Source organism: Megascapheus bottae, chromosome 14, assembly GCF_031878675.1.
Source record: "Megascapheus bottae isolate mThoBot1 chromosome 14, mThoBot2.hap1, whole genome shotgun sequence".
Lineage (NCBI taxonomy): Eukaryota > Metazoa > Chordata > Mammalia > Rodentia > Geomyidae > Megascapheus > Megascapheus bottae.
Window position 1 is genome coordinate 54,250,314 of NC_143522.1, and position 19,877 is coordinate 54,270,190.

The 19,877-nt window shown below is 38.3% G+C and overlaps 1 protein-coding gene across 2 annotated transcripts in view; it reads right to left on the reverse strand.

Annotated features, from left to right (window-relative positions):
• Positions 1-19,877, reverse strand: part of Stxbp6 (syntaxin binding protein 6) — a 256,606-nt gene that overhangs the window by 167,582 nt on the left and 69,147 nt on the right. For both annotated transcript variants that reach the window (XM_090345319.1, XM_090345321.1), the window contains exon 2: positions 11,232-11,420. In XM_090345319.1, coding sequence (XP_090201445.1) covers positions 11,232-11,385 — 154 coding nt within the window. In that variant the 5' untranslated portion in view covers positions 11,386-11,420. The remainder of the gene's footprint in view (positions 1-11,231; positions 11,421-19,877) is intronic.

Below are 19,877 nucleotides of genomic sequence, written 5' to 3' on the forward strand. Positions count from 1 at the left end.
CCTGGTTGTTTTGTAGGTTCAAATGGTGTGTCTGATAAATGTGGATCATTAATCAAAGAAATAAAAACATAACTACTACTGGCTGCTTTTTTTTTTTACCACTTCCCGTACCCCATCAACAATACAATAGGAAATGTCTAAGGAATTCGTAACAGAATCAACCAGAACTGTGAAGTAAATAACTGCCTCTGTTAAGATGACTTTTAGTAGCTCACACCTGTAATTCTAACTACTCAAGAAGCTGAGATGGAAAGTATCAAGGAAGAAAAGGCCATCAGACTCTATCTCCAAGATCACCAGCAAAAAACAGTGCTGGAGACATAGCATAAGAAGCAGTGTGGCTACCTAGTAAATGCAAGGCCCTGAGATTAAGCCTCAGTAACATTTTCCAACAAAACAAAACAAAAAGAGTTGGATCCTGCACAAATCTATGCACAAATGAGAAAAGAATTCTGACCAGAAATTAAAAATCATTCCTACTTGAGTATATCTGTCAGAAAACAGGACAGCTGTCATCAACAGTACAATAGGAAATATCTTGTGAATTCACAACAGAACCAACCTGCCATGTCTACTTCCTCAAGCTCCTGTGGGCTTAGAACAGTCAAATTTGTTAAACTCAAGACATGTCTAGAGGAAGTCTGCAACCCTTAGCTGTATAGGATCCTGGTGTGGCAGAGGAAAGATAATTTGTGTTTAAGAGGTGTGGTAGGAGACACTGTGTTAATGCTCTGGGAAATTCTAACTATACCAAAAATCTGGAGTTTGGATTTTTCTTTTGGAAAATACTCCCTAAGGAACTACAGAAACTAAAAATGGTTACTGTGAAAAGAGCGTTTAGGGCAAGTTTTGATGTATGTTGTGTCCATTAAATGATCATTGATTCCTTCATAACATGAGCTCTGTTGAGGAAAAACACTCAGATACTCCAAAAATTTGACATAATAGTTTCCTGCTGTAGGCTGCCTTTATAAATCGCCCATTGCGGATGATTCTAAATGTAGGAGGAATCTTCATTTCCTTCTGGATAATTTGGCCATTAGATTGAATAAAATCGTCAGCTCAGTAATCTGATGAATTACAAGAGAATTTAAAAGATAATCCAGCAACATTTTAGTGTAATTTTTTTTCTGCTGATCCTGGGGCTTGAACTCTGGACCTGGGCTCTATGATTGAGCTTCATTTGCTCAAGGCTAGTCCTCAACCACTTATGGCACAGTGCTGGCTTTTTCTGAGTAGTTTAGTAGAGAAGAGAGTCTCACGGACTTTCTCACCTTGGCTGGCTTTTAACCATGATCCTTAGATCTCAGCCTCCTGAGTAGGTAGGATTATAGGTGTGAGCCTATACCCATGCCTGGCACAATTTTTTAAAGCCAAACTAAACACAAGTTCATTTGGCTCAATGTGAGGTATAAGCTCCTGGCCTGGAACTGAGATTCAGAAAGTAATCTTGGACCTCAAGCTGTTTGCTTAGGGAGTCTAGAAGACAGGGCAGAGGGAATATTCTCATTTTCCCCAGGCAGTGCATTTACCATTAGGATCAGGCCCTTTGGGACTGGGAGGTATCTACTGTAAAGCCTCTACTCTCTAGAGTCCCATGAAATACACAGAAAGGCAACTAACAAAACCCACCCATGCTGAATGTGTAATGACGAGGAGGTTGGAGGCCACAGTAACACACTGGCCACCTAATGGTCAGGGTTATAGGAACACCTTATATCTCGCTGTGCTTGTGGTTATTGCCAGTTTCTTCCAGAAGACTCTACATATAGTTTAGAATGACTTCTAAGGATAGAAATATTATTCCTCAGGGGGTGGGTGGTGGGTGGGGGGGAGGGTGATGGGTACCAAGACATATGAAAGGGTATCAATATATGTGAATTAATGCACCTTCTATCTGGCAAATATCATGTAACCCTTTTATTAATTACAATAAAAAATTATAAAAAAAGAAATATTATTCCTTTGCAGTCTCTCTTTGTCTCTCTCATTTTCTATTACAACACACATATGCATACATGTGCATGCATGTGTACACCTACACACAAACACACACACACACACACACACACACACACACACACACACACACACACAAAAGAAACAGGAAGGAGCTAGAGAAACAGAAACAAGAACCTGAACTGACTGAAAAGCTAGGCCTGTAGGCATCTCTATGAGCCACTCCCATGTTTGCTGTTTGCTGAATACATAATTAGTTTAAATTTTTCTTTTGATTCAGGAGATAGGTGAAGGAAAATAACATCTTTCCTTTCAGAGAAAGGAACCTGATTGACTCAGCTAGTTCTTATTTCCCACAAAGTTAGATTAAAGAGGTCTGAACACAAGAAACTATAGCATCCAACATAATCAACAATAAATACCTGAGATTCAAAGTTTTCAAACCAAACTCTGTAATAGAGCAATGACATGAAGCCATCTAGTAGTCTCTTTGGACTCTGTTTAGGGTGGGGGGAGGTAATTATGGAGCAAAGACAATTAGAAGAAGCCTGATTTGGAAAGTGGGTATCGGATTCCTATGGGGTGGGGGACAAATCTGAAAGGGAAAGGGGGAAAGCATTATGGAGGGGGGAGAAAAGCCAAGGAAACCAGAGGTAGGCTACAGTATGTTGATAGCACACATAACATGGGGACCCAGAGGTGCAAATACTAATTTGCACCTTTGAAAAAAAATACTTCGGATGGATTATCTTTATAAAGCAAGAACCAATCAGTGCCCCAGTGGTGAAAAGATAATCTCATTGCTCATGAAGTTAAGGACCTTCGAAGTATCATCAGGCATTATACAAATACACATGTAGCTCAACCACTCCTCAAAAATCTCCCTGGGAAACAAACACCATCCCTAATTCAGAGGTGAGAAAAGGAAGCCTCAAAATTGTAAGGAAGATGGCTAGCCTACCTTCTTATATGTCAATCTTATGCCTAAAGCCTGTCTTCTACAATAGTGGGGTGGGTCCAGGGAGCAATAGGGGCTCTTGGTACCCCAAAGTGACTCTGATTTCCCTACAAGATATAAGTAAAGCCAACTGAGTGCACAGCAAGCGGACTAACTCCTAGAAGCACCAATTTAGCAAATGACCCCTAAATTATCCCCTGCATGCCTGACAACAGATCCTCCTCGGTCAGCTGTTGTTTGTTTAGGGTACCTACCAGGTACCTAGGGCCTCGCTGGCCACAGCGTAGAAGGAGTACAGTCTGAGTCTGTGAGCTCTCCAACAACCCTCTTGCTCTACCTTGGCAAAGAGTCAGAACAAATCCAAGGAACAGGAGTGAGTCGGCTGTGAAACTCGTGTTCCTCACCGAGGGCTGTGTGGTGGGAGAGCGCACAGATGGAGTTTCCATTTTAAATGAAATGTTTTGGCACTGGTCTCTGTCAAGAGCTTTCCCTTGTTTCCATCTGGATTTAGTCCTGGAATGCATACATGAGAGAATGGAAAAAAGAAAGCTCTCTGTTGGTGAGAAAGAAAACGCCACTGGAGTGTTAAACCACTAGAAAGGCTCAAGCAGCTGCCAGCACAGACTTCAAGTCCTCAGAGATTAAAACACTGCTCAAGGAATGTTGTCACACTGTTCTTAGGGAGGAGGAAAGTTCTGTTCCTCAGACCCAGCTCCTCCCTCAGGGGAAAAATTAAACCATGAATATACTTTGTAGTCAGTTCCACCATCCTCCCAATCCTGGGCAGAACTGTCACTTTAAACCTGTGCTCTGTCAACTGTACAGCAGATACAGTGGCTGGTGGTTGTGAGGACTAAGTGAAACAATGTATGTTAGCTACTTGGTATCTATTGTTGGGCTCTCCTATTCACCAAACTTTAAAAAAGATAAATATGCCGGGTACTGGTGACTCATGCCTGTAATCCTAGCTATTCAGCTGTGTGGATCAAGGTTCAAAGCTAGCCTGGGCATGAAAGTCCAAGAGAATCTTATCTCCAATTAACCACCAAAAAACAAGAAGTGGCTATGTGGCTCAAAGTGGTAGAGCATTAGCCTTGAGCTGAAGAGCTCAGGGACAATGGCCAGGCCCCATAACTGACAAAAGAAAAGAAAAGAAAAGAAAAGTAATATTACTACTATCGGTTTCCATAGGAAATGCTCTAGAGTCATAAGAAGACTCTAAGAAAATTTGAAGGATCTATCATCTAACTGAATAAAATAAATCCAATCACGTCTACATGATGAGCCCTGAAGCTTTGTGGGTGGTAAGAAAAGATGCTTGGCTTGGGAAGTCTCTCATGTAATTGAACAGGATGTACAGTCGAAAGACGAGTTCAAATCCTTGTTTTGTTTCTCACAAGCAATGGTCTTGGGCAAGACAGTTTCTATGCGGGCTCAATCTCTTTATCTGTAATCTGACAGCAGTGCTGCTATCTAGCTCTAAGCATTGTTATAAAGATTACATGAGCAGCTGAACCACCCCAACCATCCTGAGCCCTGAAGTAGGTGGATGCATGGCAGGCGTTAGGCTGAAGGCCATTTATGGTGATACTTGCTAGCTAACTCTATTACCCAAGGAAGATCTCAAAATAAAACCTTCTTCAGAACTGACAGGATCAACCATTATGTAAATACTTTGATCAAGTGTCACAGAAGAGCCAAAGTTCGCCATAAATTATATGAGAGTGAATAGTACATCTTTATTACTTTTAAAGGACCTAGGGAAAACTCATAGAAATAAGACGCCATTTTGTCATGTGTTTTAGTTACTTAGTTTTATGGCTGGACTTACCTACCAAATCTCTATAATAAAGTGATAAAGGCTTACTCTGACACTCTAGGAAAGTCTATTCAATGACAGTTTTACAAGTCAAAAAAAGTATTTCCTGTCTGTATCAAATGTCAGGGGTCAGAAGAATCTGGCCCTTCCAATCTGCCCCTCACAGTCCCTGCTGAGGTAATATGCCAGAGGAAGTGAGGTGCTACTGCTATACAAAGTATCACTGGGGTCAGGGATTTTTATTTATTATTTATTTATTTATTTTGCCAGTCCTGGGCTTGAGCTCAGGGCCTGAGCCCTGTCCTTGGACTTTCTCAAGGACAGGGCTCTATGACTTGAGCTTCAGCACCACTTCCACCTTTTTTTTCTATGCATGTAGTACCGAGGAATCGAACCCAGGTCTTCATGCATGCTAGGCAAGCACTCTACCACTAGGTCAAACTCCCGGCCCCTGGAGTCAGGGATTTTTAACTCTGCTGCCAGCCCTTAGAAGGTCCTGACCTTCAGAGAATACTAGTTTCTTTATCAGTGAAATGAAGAACAAATGTGCTACCTAATTGTGAGGGTTTCTGCTGATCTTAAAGGGGATTAAAACAACTGAACACATGAAAGATGAACGCTTATTTTTGTATACAAATTTCTCTTTTAAAATGTCATGTTTATTTCAGCAATGTTTACCAATTATATATAATTGATTTTTTTTTGCATTTTCTCTTCATCACTAATGCTCTTATAATTTCAGTGTGAATTTCTTTTTGTTTTGTTTTTTTTTACATTTTTTTATGGACCAAAATCTCAGAAATTCAATCCACTACAACTGAATAAAGCATTATGACCAAGGCTAAATTCCACCTCTCCTGTTTCTTTCCTTCTCTCTCATATATACATGTATATATATATATATATATATATACATACATATGAAAAATATACATATATACATACATATACTTTGAGATGAAATACAATCTGAATTAGAAAGTAGATTTGAAATTTCTTTTCATGTTAGATCACTAACTAACAATAAAATCTGGCTGTCCTGATTCCAATACCAATCTGTATTTTCTGAAACTCTCATAAATGTTTAAGTGTCTATATTTTATATAAAGAAACCCAAATTCTTCCTTATATGAAATGCATAGAATAAGTGCAAATGTTGATATAAAACTGCCAAAGGGGCCGAGTGTTTTCCCTGGTGGTAGAGTGTTTGCCTAGCCTGCAGGAAGACCCAGGTTCCATTCCTTGGTTCCACATACATAGAAAAAGCCGAAAGTGGTGCTCTGGCTCAAGTGGTAGAGCACTAGGCCTTGAGAAAGTCCAAGGACAGTGCTCAGGCCCTGGGTTCAAGCCCTGGGACTGGCCAAAAACAAAAACAAAAAAACCCTGGAAAACCAAAGAACTAAAAACTGCTAAAGGAGTTCACAGTCCTCAAATGTTAAGAGTTCAAAGGATCCTGAATCTACTGAATCTAAAATTTGTAACTGAATAAATTGAAGTTTCCACAAATGCAGAAGTTTGATTAAGGTCGGAAAACAAGGGAACTAGAAAGCCTTTTTTAAAAATAAAATTGGGTACCAAAAGGTACCATCATATCAAATATTCCAATGGAAAGCCCCAAATAAAACCTCAAAGTAGTGAAATTACTCAACCTTAGTTATAGAATCTCATGCATTTAACACTTTCAGAATATAGAGATCCATTAGTGGTAGGATGTAGGATTGGCCCATCTTGCTTAGAAAAGTTCTAGAAGTTTTCTAATAGCTAGGGGTAACAATCACTGAGAAAAAAAAAACCAGAATGGTAGTTTTACACTCCTACTCTGTATCACTACTTTTCCTGACCTATTTATCTAAAGCATGTCATCAAGCTATATTCAGAACTTACAAAGAAAAGTTTGTTCTCTCTACAAATCAAAACTCATTTTGCATAGACTTTGTTTTTTGCTTTAACAAGAACTGTAAAAAAAGAAGGTACTAAATGACAAAAATTACGGTCTCCATATGCTCCTGTAGAGATAAGGAGAGGCAGCCAAGGAAAGACCTTTATCCATTTATGAAGATAAACCAACATGGTCTACAGGTGGGGTGGGGGGAAATGAAAGCTAAGGTCATCACACATACTAAATTCAAACAATCACGAAAATAGAGATTACAGAGTAACAAGAGATTATAAAACCCTATTGGGAACTGATTTCTACTAATAAATTGATTTTTGGGGGATGGTAGCAGTCCTGGGGCTTGAACTCAGGGCCTGAGCACTGTCCTTGAGCTTTCTCAAGGCTAAAGTTCTACCACTCGAACCACAGCACCACTTCGGGCTTTTTCTATGTATGTGGTACCGAAGAATTGAACCAGGGTCTTCATGTATGTTAGGCAAGCACTCTACCACTAAGCCAAACTGCAGGCTCAACAAATTGATTTTAATTTAGCATGTATCAAGTTTAATTTTATAAATCCAAATGATCGTGGAAGGGACAAGTGACTGATTCTTGTGAGTATTGTTGGCCCTTTGTAAAACCTGATGTAAAGGACACCAGTTTGAAAGGAAAGACAGTCTTGAGTTGGGAGCCTGCCACCTTTTGATGCCTTGTTTTCCTAATACTACGACTGCAAAGGTTTCCTTCTAAGTTGCTTTCTCTTCCCAAAATGGGTCCTTTGTGAGACTTTGCCGTTGTTCTACCCATATACCTGCCAAGTTTCTTCGTCTTAATTTCCACATAATCTGAGTTCTGCTCTGACCTGTTCTGGGTATTTCCCTCTCTGGAAAGGATCCTCTCCTCAGGCTCTATGTCCTGTCTGCAATGGACGCCTTCATTTTCCGTTTCTACACCGTCCCTCCTTGACACCACTCCATGGAAGGCCTGTGTCCATGACTTCTTGATGTTGCTTTCTTTCTTTACTTTTCTTCTTTGCCAGTGCCTGGGCACTGTTCTTGAGCTTTCTCAAGGCTAATGCTCTACCACTTGAAGCATATCACCACTTCCGGCTTTTTTTCTGTGAGTGGTACAGAGGAATCAAACCCAGAGCTTCGTGCATGCTAGGCAAGCACTCTACCTCTAGGCCACATTCCCAGCTCTGATATTCATTTCTTCTCATAGTTAGATGAAAGCTGATGCTTGCAGAGTTTGATGTCCCTTACTCTGCATGATTTCACTTGTCCTCCTTAAATCAGAAGTCTGAAGACAATAAAGAGATGGAGATTCTCCTAAATGGTTTCTAAATTATTCCATTCCCCTCTGGTATGCTATTCTGTGTTACCTGTCCTTAAGAATGTGTTGATATTTCTTTTTTACTTGATCCATCTTAATTTCTCATGAAGCCTTAAAACACAGAGTGAATTACCTTTTGCTTATACACAGGAACTTATTAATTATGCTGACAAATTCTTCTAAAGTTTACTAAACTTTTTGCATGAAGAATTTATGATGGAAGTATATTTTATTATTCCAGATTTTATTTTCTGATCACTAAATATTAAATAATAAAATTAAATTATAAAAAAAACTAATAAAGTTTTATGATCACAGATATCTTCCTCTCAGATTTTTTTCAGACATACACACACACACACACACACACACACACACACACACACACACACACACAAAACACCCACTCTTAGATGAATATTTTGGCAAGCTTTGAAAGTAATACTTTCTCTCTTGTCTTTTACTTTAATACTTCATGCTGTTTGAAGAGTTTCAGACCTTGGCTTAATTTGGACAAAGTTTGCTTGTTAAAAATGAATCACTGGTTTTCACCAAATAAGCCACAATAGTTGAAGGCCCTGGCCTCCCAGAAAGCATCTACGGGAAGGAGGATGTTATTCCAGGGTTCAACTTTCACTTCAAAGCCTTCTATGTATGGTCAGTTTCAAAGCATAGACCGAATAGGAGACAAAGAAAAGCCCCAAATCCTGCTTGGTCTGTTAATGAACCAACATTCTATCCTTCTGCATGGGATATCTGCCCTCCTCACACTACCCTCTTCAAAACTAACCAAGTCCTACTTTTATAGAATTCTCTTGGTTCTTTAAACAGTCCAAATTTTGTTCCCATATGATTATTTAGACTTATCCTTTTGGGCCTTCTCAGAGTCTACGTTTATTATATCTACTGTTTCTTCCTTGCTGAACTTAGGAATCTCTGAGTTTTTGTAATAGTTGTATCCTTAGCACTCAGGACATAACAAGGAACTTAGTCCATATCTGATTAAATATTTCTTTTTTTGTGTGTGGGTCATGGGGCTTGAACTCGGCCTGGGTGCTGTCCCTGAGCTCTTCAGCTCAAGGCTACGACCCTACCCTTGAGCCAAGCTTCCCATTTTCTAGAGATTAATTGGAGATAAGAGTCTCAGATCCTTTTGTGTCCTAACTGGCTTTGAACCTTGATCCTCAGATCTCAGCCTCCTGAGTAGCTAGGATTACAGGCATGAGCCATCACGCCTGGCTCTCATTATTTCCTTATGAAAGTATTAGTTTAGCAGGAATGTGCCTCTAAATTTGACATAAGTGAGAAAATAAAGATGGCTACTTCTTTGCCAATTACAAGAAAAAATTATATTGCAAAAAGCAGGTGTCATTGTGACCAACCTTTTCCAGCCCCAATTTCCACTCTACTGTCTGCTGAAATGCCAGCTCTACTTCATTTATCCTCTCAAAATTCAAAACCATAAAACAGACAAGAGATTTCTTTTTCTTCCACTGCAAGCCAAAAGCAATTCTCACAGTTTCAGACTTTTAACCTGAATGCCTTTGCAATTTGGAAAGAGAATTCAGTTATCCAGCAGATTCCAGGTCATTGTCCTCTATGCTCAGGGAAATGTTATGCTATTTCACTGAGATGAGGCTGTTACTGTCCCTGTATCACTCTCCTAGACTTCATGATCAGGCAGACAATAGCATATACCTAAATTCCAAATAAAACTTTTCTCCTTCAGCTATAGATATATACTACACAAGCTCAATGGGCTGGTGAATCATCCAATTTTCCTTCAAATACCTGTCTTTATGAAATCTCAAGGAAATGTCGAGACACCAGAGACTAGAGAGACAAGAGCTCAATAAAATTAGACACATTGTGAATTTGTGCTCAGTCAGTTTCAGTTCAGCCCAAACACAAAATAAAATTCATTAGAATATACATTATATACTACTGATACAAGAAAAGCGCTAGGATCTAATGTAAGAATATGAAAAGAATTTTCTAGGATCCTAATCTTATTAATAAAATACCGGAAATGTTTTAGGAAAGGCAACTTCTTTCAGTTGTTCACTAATTAAGTCCTGACCATATGCCAAGTCCTGCTTAGCGCACTAAGAAATACAAATATCTTCTAGCAACAGCCAAATTCTAACAGTCTAATCCTTCTTTGCAAGAGACCCATGTTTCATGCCTTACACTCAAGTCAATAAAACTTCCTTAGTAAGTGCAGTCATTCTTTCCAAAGTGTTATTTTTTATTTCTCTTCAATCTAAGATAAAGTCTTACAATTTTACATGTCCTATTTGATGAAACATTATTTGCACCATGAAATGAATTCTAATAAACTTACCACAGACTTAATTTTTTTCTGGTTCTTTGTTGCCTTCTAGTCTCATTTTTTTGTATTTAGACTTTATATTGTTATTATTAAGTAGTTGTACAAAGAGTTATAATTCCATTAATCAGATAATGAGTGCAAAATGCTTCTTGGACAATAACACCCCTTCCTTTTCTTTCCTCCATAGACCTAATTTTTTTAAAAAGCCAAAAGCAGACCCAAAAAGTAACGTTTTTCTCCCAAACCACAGCTGAAAGAAATTAGATGAGTTAAATGTAAGATATTATTTTTTCCATCACTCTATTATAAGAAATATTATCAGAAATACAACAAATGCCCCAGGTGCTCAGATTAGCATCACCCATAACTCCATGGAAAATTTATCCAAATTTTATCTCAGAAAACTTGGTGTAAATCCCACCGATCTGCTATAATCACAAACAGAAAGGAAAAAAAATAATCCAACAACCCTCTTGGCTTAATAAAACAGATGCACATTCCTGACAAGGGACCGGCTGTCAGGCAAAGCATTGGTTTGTGAACTGAAGCTTCTTTCTCACATTCCATAAGGTGCCAATATTTATCTCAAGACAAACTATTACTAATTGTTGGCAAGGGTTTAGAAAAAGAAAATCAACGAAACTCAGGCTGCTAGTAATGAATATTATCTGACTACCAAGAATTATTCTAAACAAAAATCCTCACATACCACTTCTGATAAAGGAAATGAATGAACTGAAAAATGCATTAAAACTGAACTTCATTTTTTTCAATACAATGGATCTTCAAAATGCTGAAGCTATGAGTGAATAAAGATCCGAGAAAGGTAACAGAAGATACGACAAGGATGAAAGAGTAGCCATATATAAAAATGAATACAACCCTTCCAGATACCTTAGAATGCACTGATTTAAAACAAGTTCTTTTAATAACATTATCACTTGGTTTTCATTACCTGACAGGCAGATATAAGTTAAATATTCGCCTTGACCACCAGTTGCCAAGAAAGGAATCTTTTTCTTTGTCCTCCTCTTGACTTGGACAGCTCCCAACATTCTTTCATCAAGAGGTGCAAAAATCTCCTTGCTGATGGCAGATTTGGCACTCATTGTAGAAGCAGCGATGTGGGCACGCAGTGAAATTTCTAAAGATAAAGAAAAGGCAAGTTGGAACTTACAGCATTTCAGGGCTTCTGGAAGAATGAACAGCAAGCTCATGTTCAGGTGAAGTACTTTTTCAATTTGCAGTTTAAACATTTAATTGCTTGAAATGCACCAAGAGAAATATTAAAGGCAAAGTCTTCATTCTTGCAATAGATAAGTCAAAAATGGAAAATACATATTTACTCCCTGAAAATGTTAAAGGCAATGGTATTTAGGGACTCTGTGAATTTTTACACCAACTGCATCTCACTCCAATTGCCCAGTAGTGCCCATTGGATTCCTATTGTGTAAGGAGCATAGCTTCATACTTCCTGTTTAGACGGCTTTCCGCTGTCTGATGATCACAAAAATCAAGACATCCACTATTCCCTTTCTATATCCCCTTTGAGTCCAATGTACATCCTTATCCTTAGCTCCCTTCACAATGGAAACATCTAGATCTTCTTCTACAGAATAACTACAATATCAAGACAAGACCATCCTCCTTTGGCTGCCTTTGATTAGCTCAGTAATGAACTCTTATGTTTTAGCCTCACACAATATGTCTACTTTCCAGCATTCCTCTGCATCTCGTTGCCAATGCTCTGGACCCCTGCCAAAGTCTCCACAGGGTTCTTCAGCCGAAGTGGCCATGACATTCTAAAAAAGCATCTGACTAATGCTAGGTATTTTGGAAATGTTACCCAGCAGTTCCCACGTTGTGCTCCTGTAGTTAACTGGCAGTGGGTGCCCAATAATTAAGAAGATAAAGCAGTATGTTGCTGACTCACCATGAGTCTTCCCCACCATACTTACACAGACAAAGCCCCCATGTTATATTTAGTTTTCCAAAACGTGTACTTCCTTAGTGGTCTTAATTCTACTTGTATCTGTAATGCTCAAGGTCAATTTGAACATGAATCCTGCCTCCCTTTGGGTCAACAGCAACTAAGAAAATTTTCTATATTCTATCATTTTACTAATGAGTAGACTGTAACAAACTACTGCTATTTGTTCAGGCAATTTAAAAAAATCAGAATTAGGCCAGGCACAGTAGCTCAAGTCTGTAATTCTAATAACAAACAAACTGATGATTAGAGGATCACAGTTCAAGGCCAATCTGGGCATAAAAGTTTGAGAGATGCCATATCACTCATTGGAGACATTGACACATGCCTGTCAACCCCAGTGACAGAGGAAAACATAAGTAGAAAAATTATAGTTCAGGCCAGTCCAGACATGAGGAAAGACCCTGCTTTGAAAATAATAAATGCAAAAAAGCTGGAGTTGTGGCTCAAGTGGATGAGTGCCCTGAGTTCAATCCCCAAGATCATCACAAATACAATGAGAAGAAAATCAGAATTCAGAGCCTTGGATTGATCCGCAGATTGGAAAGAATATTTAAAAGATATGACAAATGGGTTGTAGCAGTTATATCATGGTAACAGCAGCTGGGAGAGTTCCTCATCCTACTGTAAAATTGAGCTAGCTGCTAAACAAAGTCCCATTACAAACCACCTTATGCTCAAATGAGATACAACAAACATGTGAAAATATGATTGTCTGTCTTCCAGGAGTTGACTATTGACCACATCAAAGGTTTTTCTTAAATCCCAAGATTTATGATAGAAGACCAGAGGAGGATCCTAACCATTGCAAGATTCACACAGCTGTCTATCTCTAACCTGTCCAAGATCTGCTACCTTCCAGTAGAAGAAAAGTATGTTAAAAAGAGTATCCCACTGGTTAAGGACATTTCTCCTAGTTTAAATTCTATGGCACTAAGTATATGTAAGACGTGAGATGAGAATATACATTTATTGACGCTCATCTTTCAGCTGTACATGTTGATCTACTGCTCTCACTATGACATTTTTATGCTTAACATTGGGTTTTTCATGCTGATTGAGGACAAAAGTGTCTTTTTGCTGATTACTAACGGATACACTGTGATCTCTCCCAAGTTAGCAAACAGAACCCCCCAATGCTTTATGCTTTGATTTTTTCCAAGACATTTTTCAAAAAGAGGGAAACACAGGCTAGTTCATTTTCAGCTCCAAAGCTTCTCACTTGTCAGCATTTAGAGACATACAAAAGAGACAATGGTAATGTAACAGAATTCTAGCACTTACCATTCTGGGAGTAAAAATGCCCCATCCATCTTAGGCCCAAGAAGCTATCTTTCAGGTAACTGGGGCCTACAGTGAATTTATTTATCTGTCTATCTATCTATCTATCTATCTATTTAATTTTTCAATAAGTTTTGTAAAACTGGTGTGGGCAAGACAGAGAAGGTGATTTTCTCTCTCCCAAGGTTTGTGAAAATGAGAAATAAATTCATGGATTCCATTTATATACATATTATGTCATTTTCTCTTAATGTGTATCTCTTAGTTTGGGTACAGCCTTTGGATCCAAAGCCAAGTTTTAAGGCTGAGAGTTCTGGTAACCAGAGAGTGTCTTCAAACCATTCTCTAAGCAAGGAAGAAAGTAAACCATACGCTCAATGTGCATCCTCTCTTCAGTATCGTCCAACTGGCATGGCTTTTGCTTTCGCACCTCACATTCACATTTTTTTAAAAAGTAGAGTCAAAAAATTGAAACCTCTAAGTTTTTATTTCATAAGATCTGTCAGAACAAACATGTGTATTTTACCAAACTCTTAAGAAATTCTATTCTTGTTCTAAAATTTGCCACCAAATTTAATAGCCATTAGCCTAAAAAGGAGCTGAAGTCTCGACTAGACAGGAATTGCTGGATATGGATGAGAAAGTTTTCATGAAGACCCAATGCAAGGACATTTGTCTCTTGATTCAATAAGACAGCTTTATGAGCTCATATATCTTCTTGGTGGAAATTAATATACAGCCCAAAACCATGTGCCCAGAATAAGGAAGCAAGGTGAATACAACAGCAGTACATATTCCAGTTACATCAAAGATGTAATTACAAAGATTTTCTATCCAAGGAACCGACCTGAAATCTGGTTTGCAAGTCAAAGCAGCTGGTTCTCTTAACTGATGCTTACAGGAATTACTTGGTTTTTGTTGTTGTTGTTTGTTTGCTTGCTTCTTTTTATCAGTCATGGGGCTTGAACTCTGGGCCTGGGCATTGTCCCTGAGTTCTTCAGATCAAGGCTACTGCCCTACCCCTGGAGCCACAGCACCACTACCACTTTTCTTCTGGTTAATTGGAGATAAGAGTCTCACTGTCTTTAGTGCCTGGCCTGGCTTTAAACCTTGATACTCAGATCTCAGCCTCCTGAGTAGGTAGGATTACTGGCGTGAGCCACCGGGCCCAGTTGAAACTATTCATTGTCTTGTTCTTCCTCAAGACCTTCTTTACCTCTCATATTTTGAGCCATCTTAAAAAAATATATATATGGGGGCCAGGAGTTTGGCCTAGTGGTTGAGTGCTTGTCTTGCATGCACCAAGACCCAGGTTTGATTCCTCGGTACCACATACAAAGAAAAAAGAGGGAAGTGGTGCTGAGGCTCAAGTAGTAGAGCTCTAGCCTTGAGAAAGTCCAAGGACAGTGCTCAGGCCCTCAACTCAAGCATATATATATATATATATATATATATATATATATACGTATATAGATATATATACGTATATATATATAAATGTATACATTTTGTTAGTTCAGGGCTACTGTAATGACATAGCTTACCACTACCCAAGTAACCAAGAAATAAGGTTATTCCTTAAAGTAAGAGTTAGAAACACAAGTGACCTCAGGGACCTGGCAGAGGGGTACAAGCATGAGATGATTTTGTATTCCAACACTGACACTTTTGGTCTCCACTATAATTGCCATTTACTTTTATGGTCAGGAGACTAGAAGGTAGAGGAGAAAGAGAAAGAGCAGAAGAAAGTGGGATTCAAAAAACTAAACCCTGCCCTTGACAAATTTTAGGGAGATGAGACAACATCAACATTTATTCAGCTTAATACTATTAGATGCTTGGTTAATCTAATATAAAGAACCCTAATGGTGTTTGGGCCTTGGCTGTGACAACACAAGTACTATGGATAGTGAGCTGTTTCAACTCTGCTTTGTAAATAGGCAGCACATATTTCTTTTGTTTTTTGAATGAATTTATTTATTTTATTGTTTTATTTTTTTGCATCATGGATGCAAAATACATGAGTATTTTCAATGGTGACTAAAAGATATTACCCTTAATACTTTCTAGGCTAAAATCTTCTCTGTCAAGCTTTTTTAAAGTTATTATTATCAGGGCAATGTATAGAGGGGTTACAGTTACATAAATCACATTTCTTATGTTATGCAATGTGAGGAAATGCAATCAGTGTGTTGACATCCATGTCAGAAGCCTTGAAGAGTTAAGGTGATGGCACATGGGAAATCCAGTTGGTTGTCTCTGGTATGTGGAAGGAAGGTAAATCCCAAATCATAGAAAGAAGAGAAATAAGATTATTTTCTAAAATTAGGCTTTACTACAAGGCAGTTCTACGCAATTCTACCCAACTTCAACATCTACCTATAATCTTATGGGATTCTTTTGCTTGGATCTTAAAAGCCTCTCAAAGGCCATGTTCCCAAGACAGGATTGCCATCCTGTGGTGCCATGAGGAGATAGTACAATCTTTGGGAAGTGGACTTTATTGGAAAAATGAGGTCATTGAGTGTATGGCCTGGTGGGTGATTTTAGGACCTAATATACTCTTCCTCTGACCCTTGCTCACCTTGCCATGAGGTGAGCAGTTCTGCTCCACCAGGTATTCCTGCAATGATGCTCTGATTCACCACAGATGGGAAACAACGAAACTAACCACCAGATATAATCCGTGAAATCCTGAGCTCCCCCAGAAAACTCCTCTTTCAGTTAATTTTCTTGAGTATTTTTCACAGTTAATGGAAAGTTAACAGAAAGCAATCAAATTCAGAAGGCCTCTGCCATCCAGTGAATAACTGAGTATTTTCAGAAAGATATCCTAGATTTGTTCTCTTCCTTCAACCCCTTCAATTTCTCCTATCAATCCAATCACCAGGACCTGTGGATTTAATATTTCTCCATTCCATCAGGTTTTTGTTTTTTATTTGCCAATCCTGGGGCTTGAACTCAGGGCTTAAGCACTGTCCTTGGGCTTTCTCAAGGCTAGAGCTCTACCACTTGAGCCACAGCATCACTCCTGGCTTTTTTTCCCCTATATATGTGGTACTGAGGAATCGAACCCAGGTCTTTGTGCATGCTAGGCAAGCACTCTACCACTAGGCCAAACTCCTGGCCCTCCATCAGTTTTTCTTCTCCTTCATTTTTTCTGCCTTGGTTTAGAGCCCCACCATTCCTACCTAAAAGAGTTTCTAAAAACACCCCGCGTTCTGAAAGGCCTCCAATTCGGCTCCCACTCTATGCAGTCAACCCTTTCCACTCGCCAGTGTTCTTCTAATAGACTACAATCAAAGATGAGTTAAGCTTAACTGTATTTAATTGCTTCTTCATGCTTCAGGTCTTGACCTTGACAAGGTCATAATGTTGAAACCAAAGTAGAAAAATGTTCAAATACTCCCCTTCAACTCCACAATATGTAAGAACTAAATGTAAACAAAAGCCATATAACGAATGATTGTTGTCCTTAATGTACTATGTTGTCTCTCATCTCCTTTGCTGTCCCTTGGTTATCTTATATTGTTATAGTATCTCACTTTGTTATCTGATATATTGAATTTATTTGTATTTGGTTATTTGAAATTTGATAGGGAAGAGGGGAAAACCAAGAAAGGTAGGGGGTGTGGGGGGGGGAGGGAAATGGGTACCAAGACATGTGAAAGGGTATCAATGTACATGAATTAATGCACCTTCTATCTGGCAAATATCATGTAACCCTTTTACTAATTACAATAAAAAATGCAAAAAAACTAAATGTACAAGTCAGATGTTATTGCACAATCATGAAACTGAAAAATATCCACCCAAAATGTTAATTTTCCTGAGAAGTTGAAAAACTCCACCTAGAAGTCAGAAAAAAGTGCAATTTGTTAATATTAAAGTAAGATCAAATTTATGTTTTTCTGAATTCATATGAATTCAATGAGAAAATCTGAGACCAAGTCACTTTACTAAGTTTATTGAAGTAAAAGTTATGCATTTCATATACTTCAAGCTTTCTTAGACAACATTATCCTCTAATAGATGAAAACATTACTCTCCCCAAAATATGCCATCACGAGAATAAATAATAGATTAAATTTTCAATTCTGCCATCCATGTTTCCATGTAGTTCCACTGCTTATTCTTAATAATTCTTATAAGGAGAAACAAAAAGGGGGAGTCAAAGTGCCAGTAGAATAGACAAATAGCTCTAATCTAGGAAGAACATTCAACATTTACAAATAGAATCACAACATTCTTCATTGGGATAAACAGCTAGGGCTATGGAATAGGCTTGCTATGGTGGAAAGCAAGAGAAGAATCAGAACCAGAACACCAGATCAAGAATCCACAGTGAAGACCTCATAACATCTATGAAATTGACACTGCATTAATAAGGCACTGAGAAATTCCTCTAGCAATATCCTTGAATGAGCTAGAAGCTTTGAAACAGGAAAAAGAAAATTACAGGATATGAAAAAAGCTAACATGTTCTCTTATCAGTTAGAAAACATATTTGAAATGAGGCAGATAAATACACTGGAAGAGGAACTCAAAACTGTATTTCACTTCACCTGAAGTGATCACTCAGGTACTAAGTGATAAGGTACTGATCATGGGCCAAAGATGTATCTCCAGGGCTAAGACCTGGTTTCCTGTTGAGGTCTTACAGTTCAGAATCATTGTCTACAGGACTCTTCTCCCCACATATTTGGTGAATTGCTTTTAAACAACCAAACAAATCACATAAACAAGAGTGCATGGTATCTGCTCTATAAAGAACTAGTAGGAATCACTAAAGCTTGCACAACATTTCATGAATGTACAAAGTATTTTTTTACATTTAGTCTCCAATGTAGCATCCACTAAGGATGGCTTCCAAAACTTGCTTTTTCAAGATTGTAATTACAATATTTAGAGCCCATATATTTAATTTACTTCATTGTTTTTATAAAGATGATGTACAGAAGGAATACAATTATGTGAGTCAGGCAATGAGTACATTTTTTTTTTCCTTCTGGTGCTAGGGCTTGGGTTCTGTCCCTGAGCCTTTCTATGCTCAAGACTAGCACTCTACCACCAGAGCCACAGTGCCAGCCTGGCTGGACAAGATCTAAGATCTCAGCCTCCTGAGTAGCCAGGATTATAGGCATGAGATACTGGGGCCTTGCACCTGTAATCCTAGCTACATTATTTTATAAGATCCTCGGCCCATCGACATTGAATCTTTATGATCCTCTCCTGAGAATATCCTTCTTTGGTCTCACTGTGTGAATGTCTAGAGAACTGTATAATTTATCATGTCCAAGTATAATTTTTTACACTTGTCCAATGTGTTTACTTACACACTTATTTTCTAGTTATAACAAAGGAGGGAAACCATACACACTATGTTTCTGGGTCTAGTTTATGTTACTTAATATAATTTCTTTTCCAAGTCTTTCTATTTCCTTGCAAACACACAACATCATTCTTTCTGATGGACCCATTCATCTGCTGAGGGTTAATCCCATACCTTTGGCTATGCTGCCATGAACATAGCTGTGTTGGTAGCTTTTGTATGGCCTTTCTTTTGTGGTCTGTTGGATAAATGCCCAGGAGTAGAATTGCTGGGCCATAAAGAACAAATGGAAACAAGCGGTTTTATATATCTTCTTTTCTTTTTCTCTGTCATTTGTCACTGTTTTTGATTTTTGTGCCTTTGGCTTGTATGTAAGTTTATCTGTTTTGGAGAAAGTAAAGGGGAGTACAGAAATGGTGAGACAAAGGGTGAACAAATGCAGCAGTGCGGCTCTCTAGACACCATGTTGAAAATGACTACACAACTGTGATAAGGAGGGGAAAGCTGGGAGAAAATGAGGAAACAAGTCACACCATTCAGAAAGAAATGTACTTATTACCTAACTATGTGACTGTAACCCCTCAGTACATTACTGTTACAATAACAATTAAAAATGAAATTTAGAACAAAAATGTGAAAAGCACTCCCTAGAATGTGTTAAGATTAGTCTTTCATGTCAGTTATGTGTTGAGTGGATAGTCAAGTGAATTTTAAATGTTTTGCTTAAACAAATTCTATTTTGGAAGAGACAAGGAATATAACATTAAAAAGATAATGTGCCTTTAAAGAAAATCTCCTTCAAAATTACATGAAATTGATTACGCTGTAAAATAGTTGAAAGGACTGCATGTATTTCCTGTTGCTGTTTCTAAATCAAAGCAAAACTTCCTGTCAACAGCAACTTTAAAACAATATTCTGTCCAGGTTCCAGTGGTTCATACCTGTAATGCTAGCTACTCAAGAGGCTGAGATCTGAGGATCAAGGTTTGAAGCCACCC